This window comes from Gavialis gangeticus, unplaced genomic scaffold, assembly GCF_001723915.1.
Source record: "Gavialis gangeticus isolate Ggan-Ray unplaced genomic scaffold, GavGan_comp1, whole genome shotgun sequence".
Classification (NCBI taxonomy): Eukaryota; Metazoa; Chordata; order Crocodylia; family Gavialidae; genus Gavialis; species Gavialis gangeticus.
The window spans coordinates 82833654-82848443 of record NW_017729031.1 but is presented as its reverse complement, the minus strand read 5'-3'; the positions used below and the strand labels follow the sequence as shown (position 1 = coordinate 82848443).

General features: G+C 45.4%; 2 protein-coding genes across 4 annotated transcripts in view; both read right to left on the bottom strand.

Moving 5' to 3' along the window:
* The window catches only part of CASP10 (caspase 10), a 38369-nt gene extending 29766 nt beyond the window's left edge, over window positions 1–8603 (bottom strand). Inside the window, exon 1 of the mRNA XM_019523206.1 lies at window positions 8530–8603. The gene's annotated coding sequence lies outside the window, so the exon portion shown is untranslated. The remainder of the gene's footprint in view (window positions 1–8529) is intronic.
* Window positions 6350–14790, bottom strand: part of CFLAR (CASP8 and FADD like apoptosis regulator) — a 36396-nt gene continuing 27955 nt past the window's right edge. For all 3 annotated transcript variants that reach the window (XM_019523208.1, XM_019523210.1, XM_019523209.1), the window contains 2 exons: window positions 9572–10082; window positions 6350–8693 (listed from right to left, as the gene is read on the bottom strand). In XM_019523208.1, coding sequence (XP_019378753.1) covers window positions 8555–8693; window positions 9572–10082 — 650 coding nt within the window. In that variant the 3' untranslated portion in view covers window positions 6350–8554. The remainder of the gene's footprint in view (window positions 8694–9571; window positions 10083–14790) is intronic.

Genomic DNA, 14790 nt, shown 5'->3' with positions numbered 1-14790 from the left:
GGGGCCCCAGGGGCCGCCCCAGCCGCGCTGCCTGGGAGGGGGCGCCGCCCACCGCCTCTGCCAGCTCCAGCATGTCGTGGCGCGTCCGCCGGGACAGGCGCGCGGAGGTCTCCTTGGGGCCGCGGGGCTCAGCGAAGGCGGCCCCAGCTCCTCGAGCCAAACCGGCCTTCCTGGGCCGGACAGCGCCCGTCGTGGTGCTCGCCCGGGTGTGAAGCCGCCGGCGGCCTGCAGGGCATGGCACGGGGGCGGGACATCGATGAGAGCGGCCCGGAGGGCGAGGCTGGCAGAAAGGAGGGACTGAAGAGGCACAGCTGCGCCTTATCCCGAATGTGTCCTCTTTTGGGATCATCATTTGGGGCGGGGTTTTTTTGTGTTTTGTTTTAATATAATCAATGAAATGTCCAGGTTTTGCTCAGCATTGAAGTTTTTCCTAGCTTGCCCTAGAAAGGAGCTGCTTGGGCCTGGGGAGGGCAATAGGACACCCCCCCCTGTGGGGGGCAGGTAGGGGAAGCTGTCTGGGCACCAGGGCTGCGGCAGGGCAGGGGAGCGTTTACCCCTTCAGCAGGGGAAGGGGATTGGGGCCCTTCACGGGCAGTGAGAAGGTGCGTGCTGGGCTGTGCCCTTGCTCTGCTCACAGCCAGGAGTGCTGCAGAGCTGTGGGGAGCAGGAGGCTGCAGGTCAGCAGAGCTGGGGGGCTGTGGCTTGGGAATGACGGGCACGGGGTGGGGACTGTGGGTTGGGCGTATGGGGCACTGGCAGCACCAGAGGGAGGTGGGTCAGGAGGGGCAACCAGCATGGCCCAGGGAGGGCAGGGTACTGTGGGTCTGGAGGGGTAATGGAAGGGGTAGGGGCAGGGCCCTGGCATATTACTACCCCCCCCCAAAACAGGTGTCCTCTTTTTTGGAGCTTGAAATACGGTAACCCTACCTTACAGACCAGTGGTTCTCCACCCTGTTAGACTCGAGGCACCCGTCAGAGAACACCAGCTCTTCGCTCTCACTTTTTTTCTTGACTGTAGGGAAATAATAGAGCAAGCCTCCTGTTGCAAAGACCTCAGAGCACAGAGGCCTCATGGTTTTAACACTAAGGATTCCTATCAGAAATCTCTGGGTTTAGTTTATGAATCATGTCTGCACATCTAATGGTGGTAAACACCCCAGGGCACTCCTGAAGGGATATTAATGCACCCCAAGTCCCACAGCACCCTGGTCGAGAATCACTGCTATCAACTAACTGGATCTGAGATGTATGAGCTTTGGTGCAGACGGGGTATTATTCCTAGCCATTGCTGGTACACGACTTAAAAAGATTTGCTGAAAAAAAATCACCCTTCTAAGATCAATATAGCCAAGAGACTGCAGAGCTGCTTGTTCACAGATCATAGCTAAGCAGTCCACTCTTCCTCCAGTGGAGACAGCCTGGCAGGCAGACTCTGGGGACTAGCTACTGTGCTCCAATAAGAGAAATGTCAACACTTGAACAGGTTTCCTTTGAACATTTTTCCCTGGAGTCAGTATATGACATCATCAGTGGCAATCAAAGTGCAAAGTAGCACCACTCCCTAATTTCCTCTCTTTTTTGAAATGCCACCTGCTGGAATTTTGTGGGTTTGGGTTTAATTAAAAAAAATTTAAAAAAAAATAAGTTCAGCCCTCACAGTGGCAGAGAGAAGCTCGCAAACATGACCTAAGTACACTAGGCAGTTTCACAGACCAGAAGCAAGCAAACACCTATACGGTATTATCCTTTTTAAAAGCCTCATAGTTTTTTAATCCTACCTAATGTTTCTTTGAATATGTGGGATGGGCAAAACTGCAATATACACACTGCACTCACTTGAAAAATAGGGGCTTCGGTAGAATGTCTGGAGTCACCTTTCACCTGATGTCCCATAACCTTCTAGTCTCTGATGTGATTCCACTATCCGATGAAGTGAACTTGGGTTCACAGAAGTTTGTGCTGTCTATATATACACTTGTGTATCCTGTTTAATTAACCTAGAAAGGTGCTTGCCTACCATCAGGAGGAGTATATTACTTGCTCTGGAGGCAAAACAGAGGCAATATGGACATTTTTTTTCCCTGAGATTAGTTTTGTAAGACCTGATGTTTCACTTGGGATAGCCATTTTCTCAAAGCAAACTGGATTTCTTGCCACCTGGTGGCCAGTTGCTGTTACTGGCATCTACTTTGGGCACCCAGCCTAGTAGATTTGGTCATTTCCCCATCTTCACTGAGTAAAATCCAAAGGAAATGACATGGGAATAGCTTTGTCATGTGTCTGCATCCTTACTTCACTAAAGTGCACAGGCATATTTGTTTTTCCTTGGGTTCCTAGTCATTGGTAGAATTTTAGATTATATAGAGGTTTTTCCCCCATTCAGTAGTTGGACACCTTAAATGTTCATCTAGACTAAAAAAGTCAAAACCCAGGATCTTATTAATAGCCTTATTGTGAGAACAACACCGGCACATAATCAAATAGTCTATGCAACTTTTGTACAAGGCTATGCTTCTCCATCAATTTGCAGTCTTAAGTCAAGGAGACTTGTCCTCTGATGTCACACAGGTGTTTTTTAAAGATTCCATCTAAGGTTGCCTAAATATGGGTCCAAAAGCCCAAGTTTAGATTCTCGTTTGATAACACTGGCCTGCAAAGTGTCTAGGCAAAGTATTTGTGTCACAGAGAAGAGATTTTTAAATAAAAACCGAATCTTAGCCCCAAATCTGGAAATTTATACTCCCATGATTACCTTTACCCGCATTAGTATTTCTTAAGAAGTCACTGGGAGTATTCATGTGAACAAAATTGTATACTTGGTTATGTATTTACCAGGTCAACTACCCAGATTTTTTTTTCCTGAGATCAGTTTTGTAAAATTCAAACACACACACACACACACACACACACACACCCCCCCTTAAATTGCAAAACCAAAAAGAAGTAAAGCCTCTACACAAACTGAATCAATTAAAACACACAATCATCTGAAGTGGTCTCATCCTACAATATGTTTCTTTTCCAATAAATCAAACAATTAAGGGGCCTTTTTTATATTTAGTCATTAGTCACAAAACTAAGAAATACAACAAAAACACAAACAAATAAAACCTCCCCAAACAACTGACAGAATGCATACAGCTAAAATGTGCTACTGAACAAGACAGTAGGAGGGCACACAGGGCAAGGAATTACCCAACAAAACAGAGTTCACAACAAACGTATGTGCTACATCCACACGAGCATGGACGTTTGGTTCCCCTGGGACAACCAGCAGTGGTGCACCTTGTGCCACTACTACTTACCCCCGGTGAATGCCTGTGCCACGCACTCTCTTGCACATGGCAAGTTATCTTAGGTGGGGTAGGGAGGCTGGGGTCAGCACTGGGCTGGCCCCAGAAGCTTTACCTTAGGTTCTGGGGGCCTCCTGGGTCAGCAGCAGTGGCTTAAAGCCTGGCCAGCAGCCAGACTGTGGCTCTGGCCAGCCTGGCTTTGGTTTTGAGCAACATGCACTGCTTGTGTGTGCGCTTTGCTTTTTTTAGGGTGTTTTTTGACCTCATATCCAGGGGGTCCACAAAAAATAAACAAACAAAACAACCCCCTCCCAAAAAACAACCCCCTCCCAACCCTCCCCCCCCAACTCTGCGCTGCTCCCTTGCAGCATGGAGAACAGCTGAATATGAAGTATGTGGTGCCACAGACATGCCTGCAGTGTGACCTACTGTGCTGCCACGCTCCTCTGGACAAAGAAATAGAGCCATAAAAAAACAGAGTAAGAAAAAGACATTTTTAGAAAGAGCATTACTGCTCATTGGAAGAAAAAAGGAAACAGAAAAATCCTAAAAAGAGTATCAACTAACTATAAACAAGAGACACAGCAAATATTCACCGCCTAAGAAATGGTCCATTTCAAGCTGAAGCGGCTTGTTTTCAACAAATATAAAGGGATATTCTAATCAGCAAGGTATGCTGGGATAGTTTCCTATGCAAAGGACCCTGGTCAGGCATTTGTAAGGAAAACTGCTGCTTCCATTTAATTATTTATTTATTTTGACACCCAGGGACCTGACTGAAAGGCATCCCCATGTTTTAAGGTTGGACTCTATGTTTGAAATACAGTAGCTTTTTATACATATTTTTCAACGGTTACTATAAGAAATAGTAAAACAATTCTGGCATCACCTGTTACAGAAACTCTTAAACCTTTTTATTCTAGCCTCTATGCAAACTATGAAATAGGTGATGAGGAACATTAGAGATAGAGCACACAAAATGGCAGAGGTGCAACTGTGAGCATCATAATCTCCTTCCAAACTCTTTGAAATCCAATTGTATTTTCTGGCACCTTTCTGATAAGTGACACCTATGGAAGCTCAAGGCTTGGTGATTTACAATACAAGGCTCAGATCATGTCAGCTGGCACACTGGCCATCATACCAGTGGGAACTGAAGAACAAATCTGTGCTTCCTGCAGTGAGGGAAGTCAAAGAGCAGGACTCACTATGTCATTGCAGCCTCTGCAGTTTATTTCACTCAATGTACCATTTTTCATCTCTCTTCTTTTTCTCATAAGGGGACTTAGGAGCACTGAGCTTTTCTCCTTTCATAGCTGGAAGCAGAGGAATTTTAGGCCCCTGAAAATGCAATACTGCCTACAGAATGAGCCTGACAGCACTTTTCTAGACCCTGAGCCTGGCCTGGATGTGAGCTTCAGGAGAGGGAGTGTCTTCGCTTTATCTCTTTTGACAGCAGGCTCAGAAGGCTGAATTTTAGCAGACTGTAATATGCTGTCATTGCCTCTCCCTGCTCCTTCTGACCCACCCTAGTAGCTCATATCCAGTTAACATGCTGATCTGAAACCTTACTCTTTTACTGGCTCCTGAATACAAGCGATATAATCTGAAAGCTGTTTGGCCACAGAATGCTAGCAAGAGAGAGCAGCAAAGCACCCCATGCAATTCACATGTGCAACTTTTCAGTTTCTACATATTTACATTTCTATGTACATGTACATATTTTAAGTGTACAGTAAGGCAGAGGTGGACAACTTCCACACACCTGCTTAGGGGCACAAAACAGCTTAAAGAGACAGAAAGAGATCCTGTTGCCAAATTGCTACCATCACTCACAGGATTTTTTTTCTTTTTGCTCTTGGGTACTGCAAAAATCTCTATTCTTCCTTTCCCTGCTTCCTCTCTCCCCCATCCTCCTTTTTCTCATTTTTCCATTCTGTCTCCTACAACACCACTTTTCCCTTAATGCTCTTCAATACCTTCTCCCTTCAGCCTCCTCCTAGTCTTTCTCCTTTAGGTTTTTCTTCTTTCTGCCACCCTCCACTTTGTTTATGCTTTTCTTTTTCCTTTCTTTTTTCACTTTCACTAATTCTTTCCCCTGTTTCTACGCTTCTTCTCTCATTTCTACCATTTCCATTTTTATTTGCTATAAAAGACAATAAGCTAATGTTTGATTATATTATGAAACATTATGAAACATCCAGAGCTAGAAATAAACTGCATATATCAGGGTGTCAGAAATACAGCCCATGGACCAAATCCAATAGGCAGCATGCAGCAGGAGACGGACTGGCAGGGCCCAGGATACACACTGCGCCACTCTGGAATAATCCCCCCACATACTGGATTCAGCACCAATCCAGGTCGTGAACCAGGTGGTGCCTGCTCCAGAAATGCTGTGTGCAGTGCAGGCCCCATGGCAGGTGTCACACATACAGGGAGTGCTAGATACAGCATGCAGAGGGGGAAAGGGATCTGTGGGCCTTATCCAGCCTATGGACTGCCCCATGTCACTCATCTGGCCTGTGAGCTGGTCCAGGGCCAGTCTGGCACATGGAGATGATACAGTACTCCCTGGCTCCAGTCTGGGGCTTGTGCTGAGATGGTGCAGGTCATGTACTGCATCAGGTGTCTGCACTGAAACAGTGCACACCCCAGATGGCCAGACCTTCCATGCTGCATGCAATGTGCACACCAGGGCCAGCCCTCACACCACATGCAATTTGTGCTGACCTAATTCCAGGGTTCGCACTGCACACTGGCATGTGTGGCTGGCACAGGGTGCAAGTTGTATGTGGCACCCATGCCAGACCCACCCTGCACACTGTCTGCTGCACATAGGGACAATCTATGGGCCTGATCAGGCCCCGGAGCCAGTGCACAAAGCCAGTCTACTGTGGTCATGCAGCAGGTACCAGACCAGGTCTGCATGCTATCCAGCATGTGCTCTATGCAGTGCATGGGATTGGTCTGAGACCCACAGGCCAGATCTGACCCACAGGCTGTATTGTTGACACCCCGTCCTCGCCACATGTCAAACAAAACAGAATACAAAATGAAGACTGAACAAAAAGGTATTTTAAAAAAGTGGATGTGTAAAAAAAGAATGTATTGTATGAATGCATATATCAATATTATACAAAATAATATATAAATATAAATAAATATATAGCTCTTCAAGGCATCTTGGTTCCTTTTTTGAGTTCATGCTTGGTTCTTCAGTATCAAGCATATTTTTCTTGATTGGACAAATTTTAAAATTTACTTGTTTGAGCTACAGGCTCCATTCAAAGATAATATTGATTCTTTTGGAGGAAAATGACAAAACAGTCTGGCTGTGAGAGAAAGTCAAGCCAAGGAAGTTGGAACTGGGAAACAAAATAATGACTTGTTTATACAAGATTATTGGTCAACACATTACTCTCAGCAGCATTTTGCCTCTAGCAGCTTTTGCAGACCTGGTCTACACCAAAAATTTTGCCAGTGTAGCTATGCAAGCGAGGGGTGCGTTTCTTGTTGTAGCTTAAATGTCATGTTACCAGCAAAAAAGTTCTTCTGTAGTTTATTTTGCTTATGGATCCAATAGTAAATTTTGCCAGCCCAAGGAGTTTTATATTGGTATAAAATGCATGCACAGCATGAGGATTGTTGGTATAATGAAAATAATTTCTAGTCAAGTCAGGGCCTAATATTGTTTTCTAGGTGGAAGATACACCAAAAACATTAGTTTCCAATAGAGCTTATTTTAAAAGGGGAACCACGCTATGGATGGAAATACAGTTTAGTAACAGAAGTTTTAAGGTGTTTCATCCAGGTATCAGTCCTACAAAAGGTAGATCAGCTGAGCTACGCAAGTGAGTAGTCACTTGAGTAGTACAGCTGATCTGCCTTTCATAGAATTGAAACCTAGATAAATCATCTCAAAACTTTTGACCATCTAAAAACTGCTTCGATAGAGAAGAAAAGAACTGCTACATTTACAAATGAAGCTCTTTATGTTCCATCATGGAAAAAGAGACAGCTATTACAATGAGGTTATAAATGCAATTTGTTTGTTGTATGCAAAAAATAGTGAAAAGGGGGGTGGGTGGAGAATGTGCATATGAAGTGTTTACAGTATCTGCAGTAAGTTGATAATACCTTGTATGTCATCATTATGAATGAGCCACCTACTGCAGGGGGAAAAGCAATCTAGTATCTTGCTAAAGATTTCAGGTACCTGTCTAAGGTTTACTCTGGATAACAGTGTTTTAGTGCTAGGACAGTAGGGAAAAGCCAGAGGTATTATGCTACTCATAATCAGCATCCATAATGGATAGTGAGCAATTTATTTACAAGCTGGCATTCACAGCTAAACAGGTGTCATCAGGCCTTGGATTGCTGCTGGATGCTCAGACTCAGCTGTGGTAAACAGCTCTTTTCTTCATCTGTCTGGATAGACTGCGTCTGAGTATGACTTTCCAGATGCAGACCGTGCTACCCTTACCCAGGCCTTTATCACCATGTAACCAAATTATTATAAGACCATATTTTGGGTCATTCACAAGGTAAAGTTAGTCCAGAACATGGCAATCTACTGTGCAGGAGCACTAGTGGTTTGTGAGATATATTGATAGTTTGGGGACTTCTAGGTACAAGGCAAGGTATTGGTTTCAACTTAAATGATTTCAGTTCACATTTTCTGAGAGACTTGTTTTTCACTCATGTCACCTTGCAATGATCAATGGAAACACTGGAGCTCCTTTGCTACAAAAGAGATGGAGCTATCAGGAAGTATCCTCTCTGACAGCCCTTTACTCGGAAATGTGTTTTCCCCCACTTCAATTATGGACTAAGAATGACTTAGGATTGTACACGTGGCCAGTAGTGAATCTTGATTGCTTAGCAGATTCTCACCTTTAAATATTAGCAGGAACACCCAGAGCTTTGGACAGACACTTCTAGTAGGTAAGTTTCAAAAAGTAAATCTTGTTGTTAAATTGAAAACTGAAATAAATAACTAAAAACAAACATGTGGCTTTTTTAAGAATCCTTTTGACGCAGTTTACCTGTTGACTGGGTTATCAGATCTGCTATAGAACTAAATATTGATTGTGTTTCTTAAACTATGTGATTAAGAACTTCCACTGGTGAACCATCCAAAACGTTTCTAGATACCCCGATCCTACCGCAACAGGCATATCATAAAAGCCCAGGCAGACATACGCCTATCTTAACAGTGTCTCTGATTTGCTACCTTTCCATGGAAGTTCCATTAGCTCTTAACTTGGAGAAAGAAAGAGTTTTTTCCTCAAGGTGTGCCATAACAGGAGTGAATAATGTTGTGTTGGGTGACAGAACTTATTCTGATCATAGACTCTTCTGTTCAGCTCAATATGGATATCCAGTAAGGAGAGTTTTCTACAGGGATAAGAAGAAAAATTAGCATCTGTCATTAGTGAACACAGCAGAAGATCATAACTTTAAATCAAAGAAGCTACCAAACAGCAAGCAGCTCCAGACTCATGGAAAGAATGTTTTCAACATCAGCCTTTAAGACAAGTTTGAGCTCAGATCCTCAAGGCTGCAGATCCTCTTTCATAAATGCCCATATTATACCTCAAATATACTGACACACAATCAACAATTGGTCTCCTTTCATTCCTGACATACTGTTGTCAAGTGACAGATTTGGGGATTTGTCAGTAGGTACGGATCAGTTTTGCTGACTCACTCTCCCCTTGCCAGGCAGACTGGGAAGCTACTTCAGTTAACTTCAACTTAGAGTTATAAATGGACATGTGTCTCTTTGTGAGAACATAAATTAGTGGAGAAGGACAAGAGGCCCTGTATGGAGAAGGGCCTGTTTACATGCAAGCGCCATCTTATTACTTGAGGATTTTGCTGTTTAAGATTAACAGCAAGATTATCCACAGTTTGAATAGCAGGCCTATTCTGTATGTTGTATATTGGGGAAGCAGTTATTCCCCCAAAGCATGTAAATCCTGAGTGTTCGCATACCTGTTCCTGGGCCTTTCCCTCTCACCCTTGAAATAATGCCAGGCCTAACACAAACTCAGAGTTCATTTCAGAATCAGAAGCTCCACCCCACCTCTAGAGTACCTTCCTTTCCCCATCGATGTGTAGATGCATTTGAACCATTCCTCCAGGCCTGGGTACCACCTTTCTCTGTTTTGCCTTATCAAGATGTATTCCAGTACCAAGTGAGATTAAAAACTCGTATCTCAATTCCTGTGGGACAGCATGTTCAGCAAAAATGGTTATCTAGTTTCTTTCACCTTTTCTGAGGATTTCGCAGGATCTCAGCCAGGCAGTGTAAATAAAAGGAGGATGAGGTTGGGGACCTTTCTAGTGTAGACACATCCACTTTGCATTGACTCCAGAAGATGTCTGCTGCTTTGGGAATACAGTTCCAAGTCCTTTTGGCATTAGAATTGATTTTCGGTTCATCACCATCGATCTCCAGCAGACTGGTGGGTTCATGATTGGTTGCTGTTACAATGTAGCTCTGAATAAAGAAGAGCTTTGGTTTCCCTAGGAGACTAGGGCAGGAATCTGCAGTAAAAAACTGCTTCACCCGGTCCAAGGAGAATCCAGGAAAGGGCTGGTCCGTACAGAAGATGCTCTGAGAGCTCCCCCGGCTGACTAATATGCAAATGAAGCTGTCATAGTCTTTGTGCTTTTGCAGTTTTGCAGCATCCTGCAATGTCTGATTCATGGCCTCCACACTTAAATATTTGTAACAATGAACTTCATAACCCAGTTCTTGAAAGGTCTTCTCTAATGTATCTGGGAAAAGAAGAAGAAATTTACTGAAGTGAATGTATTTCAGGGCTCGAGTACTGTCAGATATGTTAAAGGCTTTATATACTTAGCATTTTTACAACTGGAAAACAAGAGGTTTATTTAACGAGAGGCAAAGATTCAGTCAACATCAAGGGTTCTTATTATGCCACTAGTTGTACAGTGGATTACAGACCTCTGATCCCACCTCCATACTATCATTAATATGAAGCAAGCATTTCACAGGATTGAAACACATTGAATTGTGGACAGAGGATGATGCAAAGCATACTGGGCTTAAGTTCGGATCCAAAGAAAATGACTTAAGGGTTTTAAAAAAAAAATCAGGCAGGAAAGCCCATTAGGAAACAAACCCAGGGAACACTCTTGCAACACTAAGGAGACAGGCCAAGTAGCATCACTGACCTTTCCCACTTCTAATTTCTAAAATGTACTTTGTGTAGTAGTATATTACAAGAGATGTTCAGAACTGGGAAGGGATGCCAAGGTTTCCCTCTCAGCCACTAGATGGAGACTTACAACCAATTCACTTTGCAATTATATCAAGGGACTTTTTCAAGAAGAAAGGTCTAGAGCAGTGGTTCTCAATCTTTTTGGACTCATAACCTGCAACCCCCCACACCACCCGAGCCCTGCCAGTGCCCCTCACTCCCAACTCACAGCAGGGGGATGGGAGGGAGGAACATGGTCCACTCCCCATAGGCCACCTGTGGTGCCGTCCTCGCACCCTCTCATGGTGGGAGGAGATGAGGCCAGCGTGGCCCCTTGGTCTGTACTCCTCCCACTGCTAGTAGTGTGGCTGGCACAGGGGTCCTGGTGTCAGCAGCAACATGTCTCACTGTCCTTCTCCACCCTCTTGCGCTAGGTCCTGCTAGCCAGTCTGCAGAAATCGGGGGAGGGGCATGTGCCCCTCCTTGCCCATCTAACGTGCAGCCTATGGCTCCCTGCCCCCCTCGACTTACCTGTGGAGAACTGTGGAAGCTGCTCTCTACCGCTGCCTGGCTGCCACGTGCATATGTGCCCACACACACATGCACGTGGCAATCCCTGCCATATTGGCTTTCTCCCACTCCCCACCAGCCCCAAGCAGCCCCTTGCAGGCTGGAACACTTCCAGCCTGCAAGGAGAAACCTGTGGTTTCCCATGTTTTTCTCCTTTAAAAGAAAAAATCTGTGTTTTTCCATGCATGTAGTACCAGCAGTAGTAGCAGGCTCATCCCAGGTGCAGGCTGCCCCAGCTGACCTCTGAGATCACAATCGTGACAGATCTGCAGCCCCTGTGGACTCCCTGAAACCTGCTCACAGCCACCCAAGGGGCTGTGGGCCCCCAGCTGAGAACTGCTTGTCCAGAGGACCACTGCAGGATTGACAAATTTGGGGAGGGAAGATCTCTGTTGGCACTAAAGTGCTATACTATCCTAATGACAAGCTAAATGTTGCAAAAGAGATCTTGTAATTTTGCCACAAGTTAATTACACATCTTGGAGGATGTTGGAGTTCAATTCTGCTGCCTCTTGTGGTGAACTGTACTGCAAGAGAGCATATTACCCTATGAAGAGCTATTTTTGGATCCTTGTTTAATATTGGACTGAATATGGAGGTTAAAAACCACAGGTAAGTTTCATTCTGTAATGAACGATTAAGTTACCACAATGACTTATAATTGTAATCCCCCATCTTCACAGCTAACCACATCCACATAGCCCATCATATTTGCTGAAATATTTTCTTAATTAGTTTAGAACACCACATGTGTGTGTGGTGCTTCACAGACAAAGTATGCTAGATTGCTCCTTACCCAATGAAGTTTAGAAGTCCCAAACTGACAGAAGCAAAAATAATTTGTAACAAGCTATAACTGTATACACAGGGGTGTTCAACCTCTGACCTAGATCCACACCCAGCACTGTGTCATCCAGCCCACAGGGCTCCATGGGGGACTCAGGGGGTTGGGCTGAAGTGGTGCAGGGCCCCTGAAGCCTGATCCCCACATGCAGGACTGGGTGGAGGCAGCATGGGGCTGCTGGAGCCTGATAACCACATATAGGACTAAAAGAGGCAGTACGAGGCCCCCAGAGCCCAATCCTCAAAGGTGGGATTGGGCAGGGGTGGCATTAAGGCCTTGGGGCCTGATCCTGCACACAGGGTCCAATCCAGCCTGTGGACCAGCCCTGCACCCCTCATGTGGCAGTTGAGCACTCCCAATTCAGCTCACCTGTATGGCTACAGGAGCATGCAGAGGTAAGAACTACTGTAACAGCTAAGATCCCAAGCTGCAGCTCCCCTTCAACTTTTAAAATTAGAAGTTACCCTTGTCTACAGCCAGACACTGCATTTTAAAATGCTTTGTTAACTTACAAAGGAATTTAAAAAGGTATTTTCAGGGTGGATTTGATCTAAAAATCACGATTTAAATCACTGGTCAGGAATGCTTGATTTAATCTTTGTTTTCTACAAAAAGTGAGATCCTTTATTTATTTAACTTCTTGATACTTTTCACTTTTAGAGAAAGATAAGGGCTTGACTCTGTACGCAAACTTGCAGAGAGACAATAGGGCTGATGGGGAGGTAATCAGGTCTGTTATCTCCCATCTCCATATACTGAAGTTAGCAAGGATGTTATCTCTGGAAACAAATCCACAGTTTGAGAACTGAAACTAACCATCACAGAGATGCTTAATGGGATGTTCTAGACCAGTGTTTCCCAAATGGTGTGCCATTAGGCACGTCCAGGTGTGCCGCAGTATTTTGGGCTGGAGCCACGCCCCCCGCCTGCTGCTGCTGCAGACATATAGGGGGCATGGCTCCAGCCCAAATGTCATCCAGTTGGCTGTGCATCACTGGCTGCATGCCATCTCTCCCTGTCGGTGTCCAGCTGGCCACGTGCCTTCTGCCCTCCTCCCCCCACAGTCGGCGTCTGGCAAGCCATGTGACACGTCCTCCGCTCCGCATCCAGTGTGCCATGGTGCTTTTTTATTTAGCTAAGTGTGCCATTGGGCAAAAAAGGTTAGGAAATGCTGTTCTAGACCGAGCACTGGGTTCCATTGGGTGGAGTGGTTTTCTTTAATTTTTACTATATCTATAGAGGAGCCTCTGGGAACCCTGTAAGATTGAGCCCCTATTAGTGAATGGCCTGTTGTGACTTATTTACACAGCTTGTGAAAAAATCCTCTTTCTCCATCTCCTGATCTAAGACAGCCTCAGCCCAGCCCCGCTCCACTGGTTTACTCTAGCTGCATGATTTAAGTCCACCTGGTCACTTGGTTAGAGGTTCCCAACCTCCAGACTGCAGCCCGGTACCAGGATGCAAAGGATTGGCTGCCAGACAGGAAGTGACCAGCATACTGTGGACTAGCAGCCAACCCTTTTTTTATATCGAGTATAAACAAAGAGTTGGCTGCCAGTCCGCAGTATGCTGGCCACTTTCCGTCTGCGGTATGTTGGTTCGCAGGTTGCTGCTCCACAGTCTGAAAAGGTTGGGAACCACTCAGCTACGTGACCAAGGCTGGAGAAATTCCTGAGGCAGGGGGGAGCTCACTCTTCCTGCATAACCCTAGTGCCCCCTCACCTGACGTTGCTGACATATTTCAAACTAACCAGTCCACAACAGCCGTGTTCTGAGGATACTGCTCTATGGTTGGAACTTCGTGATGAGGTCACAAAAACTTTTAAAAGGGGGTCAACTATTTCAGAGGGGTCAGACACTTTGGAACACTGAAACAAGCAATCAGCCTCCAGAGTTCCATCAGTCTCTGGATGAACATGCAAGTAAACTTACCTGAAATTTAGCCAGTAACTTAAGATTCAGTGCACTAGACACATATCAGAAGGGCCAACAAGCCTGTTCTAATTTCATAGACATTAGGGTTGGAAGGGACCTCAGAAGATCATCGAGTCCAGCCCCCAACCCAAAGAGCAGGAAGTCAGCTGGGGGTCATAGGATCCCAGCAAGATAAGCATCCAATTTGCTCTTAAAGGTGTTCAATGTAGGTGCTTGAACCACCTCCGATGGCAGGCTGTTCCAGACTTTGGGGGCTTGGACAGTAAAGAAATTCTTCCTTATGTCCAGCCTGAAATGGTCTTGTAGTAGTTTATGACCGTTCGACCTCGTCATCCTGGTGGTCACTCCTGATAAACTTATAGGTGGCCATCAGATTACCCCTGAACCTGCGCTTTTCCAAGCTAAAAAGCCCTATGGCTCTAGGCTTGTCGTCATAATGTCTGTTTCCCTGACTTCTGATCACGTGTGTGGCTCTTTGCTGGACTCTCAAGCTGCTCCACATCCTTTTTGAATTGTGGAGCTCAAAATTGGACGCAGTACTCCAGCTGCGGCCTCACCAAGGCCAAGTACAAGGGGAGAAGGACATCCTGGGATTTGCTTGAGAAGCATCTATGGATGCAAGCCAGAGTTTTGGTTGCTTTACTAGCCGCAGCATTGCATTGCAGGCTCATGTTCATCTTATGGTCAATGACGACCCTCAAGTCTCTTTCTTCCACACTGCTAGCTAGCGTAGTACTGCCGAGCCTATAAGGATGCTGCAGGTTTTTCTTCCCAAGGTGGAGAACCTTGCATTTTTCGGTGTTAAACACCATCAGGTTCTCGTCTGCCCATTTGCTGAGCCTGTTCAGGTCAGCCTGGATCACCTGCCTGTCTTCTGGCGTGGATGCTTTGCCCCCAAGTTTGGTGTCATTGG